The sequence below is a fragment of the Plasmodium berghei genome, assembly GCF_900002375.2.
Source record: "Plasmodium berghei ANKA genome assembly, chromosome: 14".
Classification (NCBI taxonomy): Eukaryota; Apicomplexa; class Aconoidasida; order Haemosporida; family Plasmodiidae; genus Plasmodium; species Plasmodium berghei.
In genome coordinates this window covers 1,335,804-1,357,261 of record NC_036172.2, presented here as the reverse complement: position 1 = coordinate 1,357,261, position 21,458 = coordinate 1,335,804, and the positions used below count along the sequence as shown (strand labels likewise).

General features: G+C 21.6%; 6 protein-coding genes across 6 annotated transcripts; 3 read left to right on the top strand and 3 right to left on the bottom strand.

Moving 5' to 3' along the window:
- Positions 1 to 243: 243 nt before the first annotated feature.
- On the top strand, positions 244 to 1,089 carry PBANKA_1436100 (heterochromatin protein 1; the record flags this gene model as incomplete). Its single annotated transcript, XM_034567715.1, has 1 exon — positions 244 to 1,089. One exon carries the CDS (start codon positions 244 to 246, stop codon positions 1,087 to 1,089), a length of 846 nt encoding a protein of 281 aa, XP_034424185.1.
- Positions 1,090 to 3,588: 2,499 nt separating this feature from the next.
- On the top strand, positions 3,589 to 6,950 carry PBANKA_1435900 (conserved Plasmodium protein, unknown function; the record flags this gene model as incomplete). Its single annotated transcript, XM_034567714.1, has 6 exons — positions 3,589 to 5,041; positions 5,282 to 5,385; positions 5,824 to 5,892; positions 6,102 to 6,217; positions 6,343 to 6,438; positions 6,671 to 6,950. The coding sequence occupies 6 exons, from the start codon at positions 3,589 to 3,591 to the stop codon at positions 6,948 to 6,950; spliced, it is 2,118 nt and encodes a 705-aa protein (XP_034424184.1).
- Positions 6,951 to 7,634: 684 nt separating this feature from the next.
- On the bottom strand, positions 7,635 to 9,136 carry PBANKA_1435800 (conserved Plasmodium protein, unknown function; the record flags this gene model as incomplete). The annotated part of the gene is made up of 4 exons (XM_034567713.1): positions 7,635 to 7,808; positions 7,918 to 8,167; positions 8,262 to 8,613; positions 8,920 to 9,136. The coding sequence occupies 4 exons, from the start codon at positions 9,134 to 9,136 to the stop codon at positions 7,635 to 7,637; spliced, it is 993 nt and encodes a 330-aa protein (XP_034424183.1).
- A 766-nt stretch (positions 9,137 to 9,902) lies between these two features.
- PBANKA_1435700 (ribosome biogenesis protein TSR3, putative) lies at positions 9,903 to 10,919 on the top strand (the record flags this gene model as incomplete). The annotated part of the gene is made up of 1 exon (XM_034567712.1): positions 9,903 to 10,919. One exon carries the CDS (start codon positions 9,903 to 9,905, stop codon positions 10,917 to 10,919), a length of 1,017 nt encoding a protein of 338 aa, XP_034424182.1.
- A 353-nt stretch (positions 10,920 to 11,272) lies between these two features.
- PBANKA_1435600 (debranching enzyme-associated ribonuclease, putative) lies at positions 11,273 to 12,685 on the bottom strand (the record flags this gene model as incomplete). The annotated part of the gene is made up of 1 exon (XM_034567711.1): positions 11,273 to 12,685. One exon carries the CDS (start codon positions 12,683 to 12,685, stop codon positions 11,273 to 11,275), a length of 1,413 nt encoding a protein of 470 aa, XP_034424181.1.
- A 540-nt stretch (positions 12,686 to 13,225) lies between these two features.
- Positions 13,226 to 21,384, bottom strand: PBANKA_1435500 (conserved Plasmodium protein, unknown function; the record flags this gene model as incomplete). Its single annotated transcript, XM_034567710.1, has 5 exons — positions 13,226 to 13,267; positions 13,406 to 13,509; positions 13,623 to 13,971; positions 14,228 to 20,840; positions 21,116 to 21,384. The coding sequence occupies 5 exons, from the start codon at positions 21,382 to 21,384 to the stop codon at positions 13,226 to 13,228; spliced, it is 7,377 nt and encodes a 2,458-aa protein (XP_034424180.1).
- Between the last annotated feature and the right edge of the window lie 74 nt (positions 21,385 to 21,458).

Genomic DNA, 21,458 nt, shown 5'->3' with positions numbered 1-21,458 from the left:
CATTGTTTTTCATGAAAATATAACCAATATATGCATATATATATTTAGCAAATCCAATAAAAATATATTATATATAAATATTAAATAAAATAATAGAAAAAAAAATATATTATATATGTAATACAAAATAAAAACAAAAAAGAAAACAAAATAGTGAAATATAGCATAACATAAAAAAATAAATCATAAATCATATATAAAATAAATTAAAAGCAAATATAATATAAGAAAAAAAGATTTAAAATGACAGGATCAGATGAAGAATTTGAAATAGGTGACATACTGGATGTTAAAAGAAAAAAAAATGGCTTCATATACTTAGTAAAATGGAAAGGCTATTCAGATGATGAAAATACATGGGAACCTGAAAGTAATTTATTGCATTTAACTGATTTTAAAAAAAAAATGGAATATTTAAAATCAATCTATTTAAATAAAATTGATAGAACGAGTAGCGACAGCAAAATTATGAAAAAAAACAATGTACAGCTATTTGACCAAGATGATATGGGGAATACTCTAATGAAACCAAAAGGTAGAACAACACTAATTTCAAGAAAAAGGGGTCATAAAAGAGGAATGAGAAATAGAATGAGAAATAGAATGAGAAATAGAATAGGGAATAAGAGCAGCGCATCGTCAGTTACAGATGGTTCTTTAAAGAAAAGTGATGACGATGACAATCAGTCAATAAAAAAAGAAAGTAGTTCAAATAATTATAATAATACATTATTAAACATTGAAGATGTATATAGTGTAAGAATTAAAAATAGGAAGATGGAATTTTTGGCTAGCTTAAAAAATGCATCACCACAATGGGTAGAAGAATCAAATATTCGAAGTACAGGCCATTTAAATATAAAAGTTAACGATTTTAAAAAATATATTAAGAGAAAAAAAACATCTAAAGGAAGTAGAATTGTTATTAAAAATTTACATAATGTTGGGGATGAATTATATATATCAGTTATACATAACATAAATAATAAAGAAATTCATAGTTTATATCCATCAAAAGTTATTGAATATATATATCCTCAAGAACTTTTAAACTTTCTTTTATCAAGACTTAGATATAGAACGGTTTAATGAGGAATTTCATATTTATACCATTTAAATATATGAGCCTTATATTTGTATGTATAGAGAATCCTCTTAGGCACCTAATAACATCCAATATTTTATACTTTAAAGGGAATATCATTATCATGAATTAGTTAAATTTTTTAGTAAATAATATAAGTAAAAAAAGAACGGCAAACAAATCCGATCTCTTTTTTTTTAAAAGATTAGGCAATATATGATAAAAAACATAAAATTATAACCAAGTGCATATTTACATGTGAATATATATACCTGCAAAATGATGTTTATTTTTATTTTTTTTGTGTATATGTTGCATATTATATTTAAATAATTAACGAATGCATTTCATTTGCTCATGTATATACGTGCCTTTATTTAACCATTCATATATGTCTTTAGTCGTTTTAGGAGCATTATTATGTTTTTTTTCTTTTCAATCATAAATATGTGCACATATGTATATTATAATTTGTTAATGCATGCATATATATCGCTTCGATATATGGATGTGTATAAATCGAGTTTATTAATATTTTTAATAGGGGAATTTTTTTTTGTGGGTTACATATTTTGGGTATATGTATATAAAATTTTACCGTTTATTATATATAATATATATATATATATATATATTTATATAAACACATTGTGAAGAAAATATTATAAATACAGCATTATTGTATGAATTAGTGGCTATATGTATGCATTATATACCTTTTTGAATATTGACCAAATAAATAAATATATATTTATATATGAGTGTATACAATATATATGATATTTACATCTTTTTTAGAATAACTGAATAATATATATTGTTTTTAATGCAATTTTTGTTCACTCTTAAAATCTATTAAACTCTTCGATTATATTATATATAATTTAAAATTTTTTTTTTTAATAATATTCTGTCTTTCTTCTTACCACATTTTTTTTAAATATAGTTTAAAGTATGATTTGGGCATCATAATTTCTATCTTCGCTATTATTGCTACCATATTTTAACTACCATCGCTATGGTTATTTTTATTATAATGGTTATGGTAGTTATAATTAACATCAATTATTCTTTTACTTTTTTAAATATAATAAGTAAATTATTTTTAACCAAATAATGAATAATATGATCATTATAGGTAATGTTATAAAGCTAAACATATGTAATTTTAATTAAAATGCAAACGTGTTAATCTTCGCTAATATACAAGTTCTAAATTAACAATTATAAACTAAATAAAAAATATATGAGAAATAAATATAAGCAAATAACAAATGGCAAAAGAAAATACTAAATAATACTGGGAATCTATCTTACATATGTGTAAAGGAGTAGCATATTTAATGATTATACATTTGTTCAGCTATTTATTCTTAATATATATTTACATTGTAGGTTATATACTCTTGAACAAAATACACCCCACTACAATTCTATTAAACGATGTTTCCCTTTAATAAAAAAATTAAAATAATAAATAATATAATTTAAATTATTATGTATTTTTATTTTACAATTTTTATTATAATATACTTTATTATATTTAGATACTCTTCTTAATATACACAATAAACGGATGCAAGATTTAAAATGATAAAAATAAGCCTTCAATCTATAATCCATAAAGACATATCTATGTGTCTATATTTATGTAATATATTATATATTATAATAAGGGTTTAAACATATAAAAAAAATATTCTATTTTTTCAATTTCGAATTTATTAATTAGTATTAATTAAAAAAAAATATATTTATATATTAATTTAATAAAGTTATTATATTGATATTACAACGCATTTTATTAATCTGAAAAATATATATAATATTTCGATTTATTCTACATAAAAAATAAATAAAAAATTAACTGCATGTACATGTAATAATGCACAAATTGAAAAACATATAAATAATTGTTTTTAAGTTATACACCAATATATAATAAACATTGGTATATAAACATTTAAATAAAATTAAACTGGTAAGCATTGTTTAAAAAAATTAAATTAAGACATTTTTTCATTTTATAATTTGGATTTTCACTCATAAGTATACATTAAAAGGTATTATAGAAATTGCGTACGCATGCATACACTTTTTTGTAACATATATATGTATATACAAATACATATGTACTATATACGAAAAAATATATATATGTGGTTATGCTTGATATATAAAGTTTCAAATAAAAATTACATATTCCTTTTATTGAGAAAATTTACATATTCTTATCCCAACATTGTTATGTTCTTACAACCTTATTTATTTATTTTATAGGGGAAAATGTAGCATCATTCTTTGATTTTGTTTTGTTTGGGTTATACATATATATATGTGTAATAAATATAGGAAATATATACATTTTCACCTGGTTATTATAAATTATGATTTATTTTTATAATATACATATATATTTTTTTTGGTGCTTCTCCAGACCCCTAATAATATAGCTACTATAATATAGCGCCTTGTAATTATACTACTTAAAAATGTTCATAAAAATGAGTTCTGAAAATAGTATTAATTATTTGAATAATATATATATAGAATTTAATTTGTTTAATAATTTTTTAAAAGATCTAGAACAAAAGGTAGACAATATTAACGGCGACCTTAACTATGTATCGGTATATGATAATTGTATTGAAGAAATATATAACACGCACAACGAATATTATACATGGAGTAATATTGAAAAAAACATAGACGGTAAATTTATGGAATATTTTTGTGAAAATGTGATAATAAATATCAAAAGATTTTTAAGAACTAATTTTATTTGTATAGATGAAGATTTAAAAAATATAAAAAGTCGAAACAAAAAATTAATTGATAAATTAAAAGGGCTTATGGAAAATATTGAAAATCAAGAAAATTATATATATGAATTAGAAAAAGCTGTAAAAATGGAAAAGGATAAAAATCGAAATGCAAGTAATCTAATAGGAAAAATAAATAATTTAGTACAAGACAATGAACAACTTAAAAATAAAAATGAGCACTTAGAAATGTTCTTACAGAAACAACAAGAAGAAAATAATAAAACCAAAATTGAATTAAAAAAAATGATACTTCTTGACAAAAAATACAAAAAAAATATTAATATAATAGATGGCATTGATAAACAAAATAATATATCTTCTACTAATTTTAAAAACAACGCAAGTACCTTATTTCGCCAAACAGAAAGAAAACAAATTAAAAATAAGCCTAATTACATTTTTTCATTTAAAAAAAAAAGCAATTATAATCGTCGTAATTATTTACACACCTTAGAAAAAAATGTAATGTTTCAAAATAATGATATTCAATTGCCGTACCATAATAATATTTATTTTAAAAAAGGAGAAAGAAAAAAAAAATATATGCATATCATAAATAGAAATAATAGTAGCTCGTCTGATATAAACAAAGACAAACAAAAAAAAAATTATAGAGAAATATATAGCCAATATTATCAAAATATGTATAGCACTTTTGATCTAAAAAATATTAAACCAACTAATGATGATTATGAATATATGGACGCATATAAAACTAAATATCATTTTAGTGATTATTATAATTTTTTAAAGCGAAAAAAAGACAAAATAAAGCAATGTAAAAGTAATCTAACTGAATTTAACACATATAATAGTATCGATTTGAATAATTGTATCAGTGATAATACTACAAATGCAGCTAATACTAATAAATATATTATGGACACTCATAAAAATATAAATAGTAGCACTGAAAATAGCGAAAGTAGTTATAATAAAAATTATTGTATGTTGAGGGATAAGAATTGCATAAATAAAAATATTAATGAAAATCTAAAAAAAGAATCTAATTATAAGAATGAAAATAAGGTGTTAAACTACTTTTCCGAGACATACGATCCTTATGTTTATAGACGGACCCTAATGTCGTTTCCTAATAAAAAACTATTATTTTATATAAGGAAAAAATTAAGTAATAAATATATGCATGTAATAAATTTATCAAATAAATAGTGTTAAGAAAAACATGTCTTAATAGTTAAAGTAAAATAACATTAATAGCCATTATCATTGTTATTATTATATGATAATTACTAACCTATTTTGATGTTGTATATATATTTTTTATACACACAATAAACATTCATAATAGTGAAAATACAATGAAATTCCATTGTATGCATAAACATATTTAACACTATTTTTATTATAGGAATTAACCAAGCACACTTGATCAATTCTAGGATTAAAAAAATATTGCACAATATGATTAAAAAAAAAAAGAAGAAAAAAATCAAAACATTATTATATTTACAAGTAAATAATTTTATATTAAATTACTTTTTTTTGTTACATTTGTTTTTTTTATTTTATCCGTGTATAAGAATAAATCTCTTTACACAATAAATTTATATAAAAATTCCATATATGTAATAAAATTCCCCTCTACAAACAAAACAAATTACAAAAATCCAGGTATTAAAAGGGGATATATAATTAAGAAATATTATTCTATATTTTATGAAAATAAATTAATTTAGTTATAAGAAAAACGTTAGATAAATTTTTTTGTGAAAATTAATTTCTACAACAACGTTGTTAATTGCAATAAGAACTGTCATTTGATTGATCATATGCTTTATTTTGTTTATAAATTAACGTTTTTATATTATACAACTTCATAATAATATACAGCATTACATTTTATTATATATTGTATTATATATTTTTTTTAACGTAACTTAAAATTATCAGAAAGGGGATACCTCAATTGATGCACCCATTGAGAGAAATCAATTGTTTCCCATACACACAATGACTATAGTAAGTTTTGCATACTTTAAAATATATAGTTTCCATTTATTTATTTTATATTTATATAAGTATATGCAAGGAATAAACTTTAAGCATTGTAGAAATCATAGATAGATGATGTTATTATATAAGAGATATGAAAAATTATAAGATGCATATATATAAGTATAATTAGAATTTTAATTCCTATAATTAATAAATATATTTATTAATTATAGGAAGACTTTAGATGCACTATAAATAATTTTTATGAATGTATTAAGAAAGACATAAGAATTATTATAGAAAATGATGCAAAATTGAACCTTGATCCTTTTTCTAATTATTTCAAAAGGTTATTTCTTTCATTAATTTTAAAAATTTGATCTAATGTTTTTTGTTTTTAAAATTTCTTATATATTTGTCTTTTTCTTTTATTGATTTTTTATTTTATTGTATGTCTTACCCCTATGTTTGTAGGATAATAAAAGAAATCCATGATGAACAAAATATTTTGAAAAAAAAAAAAATTGATAAAATTACAAGAAAATACCTTCGGCGAATAGATTCGTACAGGTTAAGTAAAAATTTGGTTACATATATATTCACGTCTGATTGAAATATATATATATTTTATTAATATCGTATTTATATGCAATTTTTTACTGCAAATATTTGCATGGCATACTATATTTTGTAATTATTTTCATTGTCTATTACGTATTTTTCTGAGTAATATAAATTTATTATATATTTATACACATCCTTAATATTTACCATTTAATATTTTATATATTTTTTTGATTAGATTAAGTGAGAAAGACTTTTTTTATAGCATACCTAATACCGAAAATAAGAATAATAAAAAAACAAACTTAAGTTATAACAAATACTCCTCTTTTGATTTACGAACAATTTTAAAAAATAACTATGAAGAACAAAATTTCAGTAGTGATAATGATGAACCATTTTCTTTTAGTTTCTACACAAAAAGACATAAAAGAATGATTGATAAGCTAAAAGATTTAAAAAATAATATTTCGTTTTTTAAATTTTATGATTTAATTGATTTTCCTAATAAACAATAAATTGCTTATTTTTTAATATTATTTTTCTCATGTTAAATATGTACCACCTTACACAATATTTATTTATATGTTATCTATTTTGTAAGGTAATTAAATATTATATTATTTTGGAATATTTATTAAAGTCATCCACCAAAATCAATATAAGATACATATTACATTATTATAAAAACTGATATTGAAATATTTTCAAAAAAAATAATTGTTAAATATCCACATGTATAAAATAAGGACCTAATGTGGAAAAATATTATAGAGTACAAATCTAGTAAAATCATTTAGCATACAATATAATATTTTAGTAGTATAATAATACATTTAAATACTTTTTATATTTTGCACATTAATTTTTTAGTATAAATTTTAATAAGTTTTCTATATATAATATGAGGTATCAAGCTGCGGAGGTTTATTATATATAAGTTCAAAAATAGATAAACAATAGTCCATCCGAAAACAGGCGTATATTAAAAACAATTTGATAAATGGACGGTTAACTAAATTAATATATGGATATATATAATATAGTGATTGAAAAATAGTAACAATGATTAAAACAATGTGAAATAAAAATAAAAAAATTATACAAATTCTTTACAAAAAAAATGCATAAGACATCATATCAAATATGAAGAAATCCAAAATAATATAAAAATCCAAATAATTTTGATATGTAGACATTTATCAAAATCCCATACGGTTGATAAATTCATTATTATTTTGTAATTCATCTTCATGATGATCCATATCTTCCTTTTTATCATTGTTAACAAAATAAATTAAGGAGGCTATATATAATTGGATGTTTATAAAAAATGCCAAAATATTTTCATTCCGTATAAAGTTTGGTATTATATGCTGTTAATATAGGTAATAAAAAAAAGGAAAATACATATATATATGTATAATGTAATGAAAAGGGTGCATATAAAAATATATTTAAATTTCAATACTTTAATATTATTACCCTATAATTTTTGAGAAAGATATTATTGCACGCTATACCCAAAGATGAGTGTAACAATATTGGTAACATTGTTAAAATAAAAGTGGAAATTTTCATTTTCTTCTTTTGATCCTTTTTGAATGTTAAGAAATGCGCAGTTAGTAATGAATTTACTGCAACAGAAAATAAACCCATTTTTGACAATAGCAATCCAATAAAAGTTATTGGAATAATTATAGTGGTTATGTTGACAATTTCGAGGATGCTTTTCCTATAAATATTACAAAGGAAGACAAAAAGAATCAGATAAATGAGCATACAAATAAGCATTTGAAAGTGGGTATGAGTCATTTACCTATTCATACCTCTTAAAAATCCTAAATGAAAGATACTCGAAAATTCCTAATTTAGACTCAAACTTTTTTATTAGTTGCTCTTTAATTCGGTCTTCTATATTTGATGTTTTTATATAATCAAGGGATAACTCGCTAGTATAATTATCTCTAGAAAATATATTTAAGGTATGGTTTCTTTTAAATTCGTATAAATTTTTTTTAATTATTTTTTGGGTAATAAAAAAAAAAATATCCTTATATTTTAGTTTTTGCTTAATATCATTACAACACTTTAGAAGCTCCTCATGCGATTTAACCAATTCTTTGTAGTCGTCATTGCCACTTCTACCTAAAAGTTTTAGGTAGTTTTTTTCCTCATCATCTATGAAAAAAAAAAAATATATACAAAATGAAAAAATTATTTGTTTTTAAAATAATAAATGTATGCATTATTTTTTAGATATCCCCTTTTCGTGTTTCTACTTAAGGTTCTCGCTACACAATATTGTATACATGGTTCATATTTTAAATGTGTAGATAAGTAAGCATGGATATAATGTACTACTATTACTGTAATACTAAAAATACGCACGTGTATAGTTTATATGCAATTAATATAGGAGAGACACACATGCATATTTATTTATTAGTTCAATGATTTTTTGTTTTTTTTTGGGGTGGTACTAACTTAGAGCATATTTGTCACCTTCATTGGTAAAATAATTCGAAATAAAAGACGATAATTTATATGTCCTTGAATATATATTATTATGTTTAAAAAAATTACTAGCAAACTTAATTTTTTGTACAAAATTTGGGTTGTCGTTTCTCAATATTTTATAATTAATATGAAAAGTATAATATGTTTGAATTAGTAGGATAAATAGAACGAGCTTATTCATCATTTTTTTAGTGTTATTTTATTTTGCAATACAAAGGGGAAAAGGGTGTTTGTTTAATATACTCCAATGTTCATTTGCCAAAATAAAAGAAGGTTGTTTCATATTTTATAATGAATTAATTATTTGTTTTGTATTGAATCGATAGCATTTTTTCTTCCCTCTTTTTGTTCTCAAGTAACGTTTTTCGTATATTTGGCGAAATAAGAAACATACTTTTAATACGATTTTGCATTCTCATTACAAAACACATGTTAAGTTTTAGTGGATTTCCAAGTTAATATAATTTATTAGCACATAATATTTACACTACTACACATACATTTTAAAATTATACATTTTTCTTAAATATATATATAATTTTAAAGAAATGTTTTTTTTAAATACATATAATATGCATTTTAATTTGTGCTGCTACAAATATTATTTTACCTATCTTAAAATTTAAGCATTATTGTGAAACTATATGCGCTTTTATTTTATAACAATTTTTTTTCGGTATTTTCATCGTAATGTTTATTTTATTATCAACAATTACTGCATATTTGCAACAATTTATTTGATCTTTAATTTATTATTTTTTTTTTATGTTTTTGTTAAAACATTATATTTATAAATCAAACTATTGTATGATATAACTAGAAAAATACGCATAATTTTTATATTATTACTAAAATAAACTGAGGACTAATAAATGACTAGAAATAACAAGGGTACATTGAAAACAGAAAAGTAGTATACTGTTCCTTTCTTATTACAATGGTATGTTCAAATGAAAAAAAATCAGTTAGAAAGAAAAAAATATTCTGTTCATAATTTGGTAAAATTGATTAATGAAAGGCAAAAAGGAAATGCAAAAACAAATAAAGATACAGAAAATGTCAAATCAAAATTGGGAATAAACTTAAGTGATGAAGAAAATAACAGAAATACAAATAAGGAAAAAAAAAATTATGCTAAAAATGAAAAAGAAGATGATATGCAATGTAATGCCATAAATGAGGCTAATAATAAGAGTACCAATATTGAGAGGGTAAATTCTGAAAATAAAATCATAAGAAATAATATATTTGATAAACAAAAAGTGGATAAAATTAATGAAAATTTTAATAACAATACGGAAACTGAAACAAACGAATCCAGTAGCAATAATTGTGAACAGGATGAACAAAATTGTAGAGTAGCCAAATTTGAAGAGGCAGAAAATAAAAATGTTGACGAAATAAAATTATTTATGATTGATTATAATGAATGCCAAAATAAAAAATGCTCATGTAAAAAACTATACCGTTTTAAAAAGATTAAAAAAGTGCAACTAAATAAAAAATTTAAAGGAATAGTATTAACACCATTTTGTGATAAATATTTTTCTATAGATGATAAACAAATGGTAGAAAAACATGGTCTTTCAGTTGTTGATTGTTCTTGGAAATCTATAGATTTATTAAAAAAAATAAAATATACAAACCAAAGAAAATTACCTTATATTATTGCAGTTAATAGTATAAATTATGGAAAACCATATAAATTATCATGCTTAGAGTCTTTAGCTTTTTGCTTATATATATGTAATTACAATAAACAATGTAATGATATTTTAAGTATATACAAATGGAGTCTTAATTTTACAAATGTAAATATGGAGGTCTTAGAAAAGTATAAATTATGCCGAAATCATGAAGATATTAAAAAAGCTGAGCAAGAATTTATTGAAAATTCTATAAAAAAAAGAGAAGAAAATAAGCAAGTTGATCATTATAAGGTTATTTATGAAGACGAGTATATATAGATATATATTTTTCCACACATTCGATTGTTATCTTTTCTAGATTCAATTCTTTACGCATTTATTTGCTTCCCCGTTTTCATTTCAATCGAAATATATGCTTTATTTATTTAAATTCATTTCGATGTTAATTTGTTATAATTAAAATTTTTTTTTTTCAATTGGTTGAATTCACTTTCTACAATTAAAACGTAAATGCGTGGGCATTTCACATTTATTAGCAAACTTTTTAAAAAAATATATTCCTTTTCCCCGAAAATATAAAAGGGTAATAAAGGGAAAAAATATAATTAATTTTTGTCACATTTTTCTTCTATTTTTTTTCGACCTTTATTATATCCTCAAAACGAAGGAATTCACCTGTAATTTGCCCAATCATATTTTGCATAAATCGTTTTAAATTCTTCTACAGTATCGACATACATTTGAAAGTTTTTAAAATATTTATACAATCTATCTTGTTTAAAAATATCAGTAAATATACATCGACACATATTTATATAATCATAATTATTTTCAATAACTTGTATATAGGTTTCAACAAGTGAAAAATTAACTGAAACATATGGAATATTTTTCGGTATAACACCATAAGGTGCATATTTGTTATCTGTAATAATTAATTGTTTATTTTCTCTATATAATGAGCTTATATCCTGCAAATTTTTTTTAAAATATATTTTTGCTTTTTCTAATAAATTCATAGGTATAGAATAACAATTAACATATGTATGTTTTGTTTTTCTCATAGATATTAATTCTATATTTGTATTAAAACAATTATTAAATTCGATAAATATGCATGTTTGATTATATTCTTCTAACATGGCAATTAGTGATTTCATATGATTTCTCATGTCTAGAATTGTCTCAAAATCTGTATTTGTAACACTTATTGTATGTTCTATAGGAGATATAAAAAGTTGGTTTTTTAAAAAAACATTTTTATAATTATAATAGCATATATATGATTTATCACTAATACTTATTATATTTAATTTGTTTACTTTTTGAAATAAATCAGAATCAATGCAATATTTACAATCTACTAATTTTTTGTTTAATGCATTTTTTAATAAGATTTTCTCTTTCTGTTCATATATTTTTTTTTCCAATTTTTTTGCCAATTTAATATTTTCCATGGAATTTTTATAATCAGTTTTCACATTTTTACTATCATCAGTATTAATTATACTTTTAGTCATTTTATTATCTTCATCACTTTCAAACGCGTTCTTATTTATAGCAATGCTTGAACTACTACTTTTGGTATCGTTTTCAAAATTGTTCTTATTTGTAGAGGAGCTTGAGTTGCTAATTTTGGAATCACTTTCACTAGCTTGCTCCCTTTCCTTTTCTTTTTTTTTCTTAGACCATAATATATCTGAATAATCGTCACTTTCCTCATGCTTATGATGTTTTTTTTTTTTCTTTTTTTTTTCATGTTTACTATTTTTATGCTTTTTGTTACATTCATCACCACTGTATTTGCTCTTTTTTTTTTTTTTATCTTTTTTATATTTATCTTTTGATTTCTTATGTTCACGAGAGTAATCGTCATCATTATTGTGATGCCTCTTTTTTTTTTTTTTTTTTATCTTTAATTCATTTTGATATAATAAACTGGAGTTTTTTCCTTCCTTAAATGTGTCTAGATCGTTTTTTTGCTTTTGCTTTTGATCTGGATTTTTTGGATTTAAATTATTTTTTTTTAAGAGGTTTAAAAAATTATTTTTGGCATATTCATAAAAATCGTCTACATCGCTCATTTTTTTTTTTAAAAAACACAGTACAATGAAATAGTAAGAAAAACATAAAGAAATTAAGAAAGAGAAATGAAAAAATTAAAGGACAAAAAAAATTGGGGACATAACAGCCTACACCTAAATGAAGGATGTAAATATGGAAAATTAATCATTTCAAAAAAGCAAAAATAAAATAAAGATTTTGCATTATCCCCATTTAATGTTTACACAAAAATCGTTAAAAATATAAGTTCAATTTTTAATACATCTTCTAATTACATTATGTATTAATAAATTAGAAAACATATATTGAGCAAAAAATGCCAAGTCAATATTTAAAAAAAATTCATAAAAAGGGGAAAAAAAATCAATAAAAAATAAAACAAACTGTTTTTTATTTTTATTTTATTTTTTTATTCTGATCTAGCACTTTAAAACATAATATTAAAACAATATTATATTTTTTAATTATTAAAAAAACGGATCATGCACGTTAAAAAATAGTATAGTAATAATAATAATAATAATTCCTTGCTTTCTCAGTTGATAGAGTTTTAAAATGTGCTAAAAATTGCTATCCGAGTCACTTGAATTAACTAAAAAATGCTATAAAAAAAATAACAAAATAATATAGTAGTAACAGATATATCAATAACATCAAAGTGAAACACATAATTTTCGTCAATAGAATAAAACTATTATATAATGCAATGGTTGTATTTTTCCATATTTAGGTATATATACATTTATATATGGATCATCAGTAGATTTTATCCATTTATTGGACTCTCTTTTTTCCATTTCAAACATTTTTTCTTGAATTTTTTTTGGAAATTGAGCAATATCACCTAAGACAATGTGAGGAAAATATAACAAAAGGATATTAACATATTCGCGATGAAATATGTGAAAATTACCACACGCGCATAATATATGGATATACAAAAATTTAAATAATTACCAGAAGGCGTAATATAGTCCATTTTTTTTTTTTTTAATTGAATGTCATATTGACCCATTGTAGCATTTATAATTGATAAACTATTTTTATTATAACTACAATTAATTTTTTTAATATTAAAGTATGATGGTTTAAAATATTTAAACATATATAGTGATGGATTTAATAGTTTTATATTTTCATATATTTGGGGCTCTTCATAATTATAACTTTTTTCACTTTTTTCATCAACTTTTTTATTGGGAAATCTAAAAGAAAATTGGGGTTCTTTCGCTTGAGTTTGTTCATTTACATTTTCGAAAATTTCCACAGACGAAAATCCATACAATCCCAAGTTATTCATTAAGATCTATAAAATCAAAAATTAAGAAAAATATATATCCAGTATTTTTGATTTTTTTTAATGTATATTGATAAATATTTGGGAATTTTAATTGTTCATATGAAAAAAAATGTTTTTCTAAATTAATTTTCCTTTTATAGTGTCATTGCATATATTTGTCCATGTGTGGGAATTGGTATAGATAATCAAATAATAGATTATATAAAGGACCCTGTATATGTATATATAGACAAACTGATATTAATGATGAATGTAAACGTACCAATACTTCACCCAAATCACAACATATATCAATTGCGTCTAATGAGTCCCATACATCATTGTAAACTGGTGATGGTTTGGCTATAAGTATTTTTTTATTTTTTATTTTATTTTTTTTAATTTGTTCATCAGTATTTCTCTGAATAGGTTTTATTTTATATTTATTAAATATATTAATAGTATTATTTTTAATGGATGATGTATCACTTTCTGTCTTTTTTTCTATAAGAGTAAATTCTCCCCACATATAAAGAGAATATTTTGCAGTTTTATATTTCGTTATTAAGCATACAAAATTTTCTGAACATACAATTTTCTGAACAGCTATTGTTTTTGATATTATTGATAATGGATAACAAGAGACTTCATCAAGGTTACCTAATTTTTCTTTATTAATTCCTAATGTGCATTTATAATTATTACCCCATAAATATAATGAATTTTTATTTGTTCTTAGGGCTATATTAAAATTATCTCGACACAAAATATTATGACAATCTGATATCAAAAAAGTGGGCTCATATAAATTTTGATTATAATATTTTAAGTTAATAAAAAAAATATTTCCACTAATATATAAATCGCTTGTTTCAGTTATATACCCACTGTGATAAGAAGCACAATTTATATTTTTAATATGAATATTATTTTTTTTAAAATATTTTATAATTTTAGGATATCTAATTACATTTAATTCATATTTATGTCCACATTGACCATATGCGTTATTACCCCATGCATATACATTTCGATTTTCTGAAAGAGCTAACGTATGTTCAGATCCACAACAAACATTAATTATTTTATTAGTTTCAGATATAACTTTGGTAAATTGAACTACTTTTTCTATTTCTCCAGTTTTCTCATTTTCTTTCTCTACTATTTTATAATCTACAATATCATTTATAGACCTATCTTCTTGGTTTTTATAAAAATTTTCAGTGCCAATAATATACTTATCTTTATATTCAAATATTAAGTGTTGTAAATTTTTTTTATATTTATTACATAAACTATTTATTTTTGTCTTTTTATTTTTTTCGGTATTATATGGAATATATCCCTTTGAACTATTTTCATTGTCAAATCGTTTCTCTTTTTTATAATTTTTGTAAGTGATGCCACTTGAATTGGTAATTGTACTATCCATTCGATTTTTCAAAATTATGTTATCATCATTTTCAAAATTTTTTTTTTCTGTTTTATTTTCATCCATAGTTGAATCATATTTATTTGTATCATCAAATTCAAGTGGGTCTTCTTCGTCCATATTTTCTTCATCATTATTCATCGAAATAAATTCATTTTGTGTATTATTAATATTGTAAATAAAATTTTTTTCAAATAAGTTATAATAACCTAGTTGCCCAAATTCATTGGAGCCAATACTATAGACAAATGTGTGATAATAATTTTTGCTATTTCTTTTATTAGCATTCCATGATATTTGCTCATTTGAAGTTGTTTGTTTTATTAACAAAATTGTGTGTGTTCTCCCGACAAATATTTGTATTGATTCAAAAACAGGTATATTAAAAATTGTATTTTGGCTATTATTAGTACATTTTTGAAACATTTGTTTCATATATATAATTTTAAGTATGGTATTAATTTTATATGCCCATGGTAATGTATAATGATAAGATATATTTTTGTATAGTTTGAGATTAAACACAATATTAAATATATGATTTTTTTTTTGAAATTTTTTAAAGTAAAAAAAATACCACTGTTTTAGTAATATATTATATGTTAATAACTTCATAGCTTTTTGTTCTTTTAAAGTGTAATAATTATAAAAAGGAAAATTATCTTTATTTAAAAAATAATATTTTCTTTTATCATATTCATTACTATATATATTTAATTGAACATTTGAAAAGACTTTTTTTAATTTACAAAAACTTCGCCACCATCTTTGGATTAAAATTATACTATTTTTTATATTATTATATTTAATAGATTCTATACATGTGTGTACATATGCTTGTGTAAAATATATAGCATCTCGAAGCATTTTATATTGTTTTCTAACAATATATGCTTTATATTTACTTTGAATTTTTATTACTGCCTTTGGGATTTTTAGCAAACTTTGTATATTATTTCGATTATATATATTTTTAGCTAAATAATGATAATTTACCTTAGTAATAATATTTGAGTAAGTTAAATATTTTCTTTTTATTGATAAAAAACATATTTTTAAAAGAAGTTTTTTTCGAAAATCTGTGAAACATACATGTTTTCGAAAATGTGTCTGAATAATTAATGCACATCTATTTGGTATAATAACATCATTTATATGTGCTATAGTTTTTATTTGGACAATATATGTTTTGATGACATTATATATGCATTCCATAGCTTTTTTTTTATATGTTTCTATTTTTAAAGCTTTATATTTTCTTTGTTGTATTATTTTTCTATACCAGGATTGTATATACACACTAGCCGCATATCGAATTATTTCCTTTTCTTCTTTCATAAATTTTTGTTTATATAATTCCATGTCTTCTCTCGTTTCACCTTTATTCCTATTTTTAACAATATAACTATAAAATATTAAAAAAGATACTAATAAATTTTTTTGTTTTTCTATTTTATTCATCCTTGAAGAATTAAGAAACTTTCGAATGTAATTTTGAATTTTTACAACTTTATTTGTGTAAAAATTTTTCATCTTTTTGCTTTTATAAATTGCCCCCCAATCTTCATTTTTTTTAGTACTTGATGATATTGTTCTTACAAATTCGTTTCTTATATGCTCTAAAATAAAGTAATATCGTTTTTTTATAAATACAAAATTATTATAGTAATAAACATCTTCTTTTGCTAAATTTAGATAATGTACAATTATTTTACATAAATTTTTTTTATCTTTATTTGGTATATTCTCTAATTTATAATAGTTTTGTATATATTCTTCACTACTTTGACTATTATTCGTGCTATTATAAATATTCTTTATTTTTGTCTCTTTCCATTTTTTTGAGACGCCCTCATTTAATCTTGTATCAATAGCATTTAATGACGATTCATCTGGTAGATAGTTCTCGTAATTTTCTTTTGTTTTCTCAAATTTTTTCTCATACCAGTTTATTAACTTTGCAAGACTTCCATCCGTATTTATGTACACACAAAAACGCAAATACTTATTTATAAAATTCATATATGAAATATTATAATATAAATATTTCATTTGGTATTTAAAAATTGTTTTTAAATGCAAATTTTTTACTATTGATTCGATGTGATTTTTATTTAGTTTTTTTTTAAGTTCAGAAAAATCATTTATTTGTTTGTATGAAATGAAAGATAAGTAAGATTCCATTTTTTTATCCACTTGGTCTGTCTTTTCTTTTTTCTGATATTTTTTATATGATTTGTTTACAATCAAATCGTCTTGCAAATCACTATCTCTATCGCTAATGATTTCATTATTTATGTTTTTAATATTATCATTGTTAATGATTGAGCCATTAGATGAGGAAAGTTCATTTTCGTTGAGTATGGAAAATTGGGAATATAAATTTTTATTTTTGTCAATATACTTGGAAAAGATAATAGAATTGTCCGTTTTGTTTTTTTCTCTCTCATTTATAAGATATATATAAAACCTTTCATAACAATTCTTAATAATATAAAGAAGAAAAAAAATTTCATTATGCATTAAATTATTTTTAAAAAATTTTAATGGAATAGATTTATCTAAAAATAATTTTTTTAAAAAATCCATTTCTGTATTTTCAATAATATCAATAGTATTATTTAACGAACATAAATCTTTAAAATTGTCTAAGAGCATGTTGTTACATTTGTATCTAACATGATCGTTATTATAATGAACTATGGAGAAATTACACTTTTTCGCATTTGTAATTATATTATCATTATATTTTTTATTATTTAATTCTTCCATCTTATTTATATCTTTTATAATTTTGTTTACAATTTTTCTTACATAATTTTCACTATAATACTTTTTCCTTGTATTATTTTCCCCTGATTTTTCGTTGTCTATTTCTTTGTGCTCATCAGGTTTCTCATTTATGGATTCGCTAATTTTACTACCGATATTTTTTGTGCCTTTTAATTTATTCATTATTCCCGAATAATGTTGCATAATTTTTTTAATAGAAAGGTAAAAGCTATAAATTAATTTGAAATATTTCGGTTTTGTTAGAGTATTATTGTTTATATTCAAATTGTCATGTGACATATCTTCTTCGATAATGGCTAAAATTTTATGTGTATATTTTTCCAATAAATATAATATCACATTTTTTTTACATTTATAAATATAAGAATTATTTAAATTACGATTTTCTAATTTATTGTTTGTTCTTTTGTATTTGTTAATACTATCCTGTGTAGCATCTTCATAACTTTTTTTTTTGTTCCTTATATTCTTAATAGCCTGAATAGTGCATATATCAAGATTAAAAGAAGATATTTTAATATAATAAGAATAAATTATTTCATTGTAGATATTGTTTATAAGTAAAGATAGGCTGCTTAGCTTGCTTTCGTTACATACGTGTTGGCATTTTTCAATTTCGTTATTATTTTTACTAAAATTTTTTTCATTATAATTTTGATCCATAGAATTATACATAACTCCACTATTCGAGTATATATACCATATGTGATTAATATTTCTATCAGTTGAATGTCTATTGTTTAAATATTGATTGATTTGCTTTATTATTTTAAGTTTTAATCTAAAATAAACTGCGGAACAAAAATTTGTTAGCTTTATCGTATCATTTAAAATATCTAGAAAATTGCATAAATCAATACTTAATAAATAAGATATATACTCTTCTAGAATATGCCCTACAAAAACGATGAAATAGTTTGACTTTATTTTTTTTTCTGAATTTTTGTTTTTATAGATATTATTATTGTCATATTCTGAATGTGGTGATTGTTCACTATTTACATAATTTTTATAATTAAAATTTAAAAATTTATTTAAATTAAATTGTGTATTTTTCCCTTTCATATTTTCATTATTATTTATATGCAATTTTCTCAATTTTATATAATCCTGAACTTGGATTAGTTGTATTTGTAATTGATTTAACGCTTTCTGTTCACTTAAAATTAGACAATTTCTTATACTTATATATATATTTATAAATAATATTGCAAAAATTATTTTATTTATGTTAATTATATCTTCTTCTGAAAATCCGATTTTTAAAAAGGACGAAAATAGTTTATCAGCATCAAAACCGTTTAGTTTTATGTATGAAATATCTATGTAATTTCTGCATATTTTTTTTATATCTAATGTATGCAATTTTAAGTCTTTAAAAAATCGGTGATGATTGTTATTTAATATGCATTTGAGAAGAAAAAAAAATATATGGGGAATATTTATAATTTTTCTTAAATCAATTATTTTTTTTTTTACATTCTTATTATCTGTACTTGTTTCATTTCCGTTACTTTCTCTGCCACTTGTTGAGTGGGTAATTTCATTATTGTGGTCACTTTTTATTTTTTCTTTTGTTTCCATTTGTTTGGCTACCTTTTTTTGATTATTTGTTTTTTTTTCCGAATCAATTAACTGATTATAAAATTCATTAATTTTTGTACATATATTTGTAACATTATTATTTGCATCGCTTAAAAAACATGGAACTATATTAAAATATATTATTTTATTATTTACACATTTATATATTATAAAATTAAAACACTTGTTAACAAAAAATAAATTAAGAATAGACATAATATTTTTATAAGAATAATAAAGTTCTTTGCTATTTTCTTCTTTTATTATATGTTTTAATATATAATTACTTATTACATATTGATTACTATATTTTTCACCGTGTATGAATAACAATTTGTTTTTACATTCTGAAATTCCAATTTTTCTATTATTATGCATACTTTTATGTTCATAATTTATTTGTTTAGACCCAATATCGTTGCTACGATAACTATCATTCTGTGTATTGTCAATATGAATACTATCCCACTTTTTTTTTTTCTCAATATAATTTAAATAATTTTCATCAATATCGCTACTTATACTATTACTATTAGAATTTGTATATTTTTCTTCACCTATTTCTAGGCTAATATTGAATAGGGTAGCAAATTTTTTCAAAGTATCGCTATGTATATCTGTAATCTCATTATTACTATTGATAAATAAATTTTTTCTTATTGTTGATATATATTTACGATATTTTTCTTTCCTTTTTTTTAATATTTCAAAATTTATTAATTCTTTTGTATTTAAATATGATATATTCTTATTAATATGATCATATGTTTTTTTCTGTTCATTCCTATAACTGTTGTCTGAAGACTCTGAACTTTCCTGTAAATTTATATTGCCATTTTCATACTTTTCTTCGATGTTTTTTTCTTTAATATTATTCATAAATAATTTAAATATATAGTTATTTTTATTTTTATTTTTAAATAACAACTTATAAAAATCTTTTACATTTTTATTTGGATTTATTATAATAAGCATATTATTAAAAATTGTTAGGTAATGATTTTCCTTGTATCTTTTTATAATTAAATCGGATATTTCTGTCTCTTCATTGTAAATGTAATAAATGTCATGAATGTTTAAGCTATTTCTAAAGGGGAAAAATATGTTAAATGTGTGTATATATATAGGTACGTTATGCATAACTTGGGTTAGCATAGACGTGTATACAAACAACAATACACTGCTGAAAACAAATTACCCTTACATTAATAGTCAAAATGTAAAGTGTAAATTTAATTTTTGATTAGCTGTATTAGATTAATGAACTGGAAAAATGCAAATAGTATTTTCCAGGATTATTCGAAAATTTGTGCAGACTTGAATAAATATAGGCAAATGTATATATTAATAAATTTATATTACCTGGAAAGATTAATTTGCTCTATGCTAAATACTGCGTTTTGTTCTTTTACATAATCATCATCATATTTGTTAGGCAAAACAATTTGATTATTTTTTGTAAATTCTTCGTTTTCTTTTTCCATTTTGCTTAAACTATTTTCATATGTATTCAAACTTTTTAACTCGCATTGTTTTTTATTATCATCAAATTTTAAATAAGCATTGTTTTCTCCCCCTTTAACTTCAAGGGATGATTTTCCAATGGTAATTTGCTGACTACTTGACAGCATGTTTTAGGATATAAATATGTATAATCCTACGCATACATGTAAATTAATATCTGTATATATTCTTATATAATACT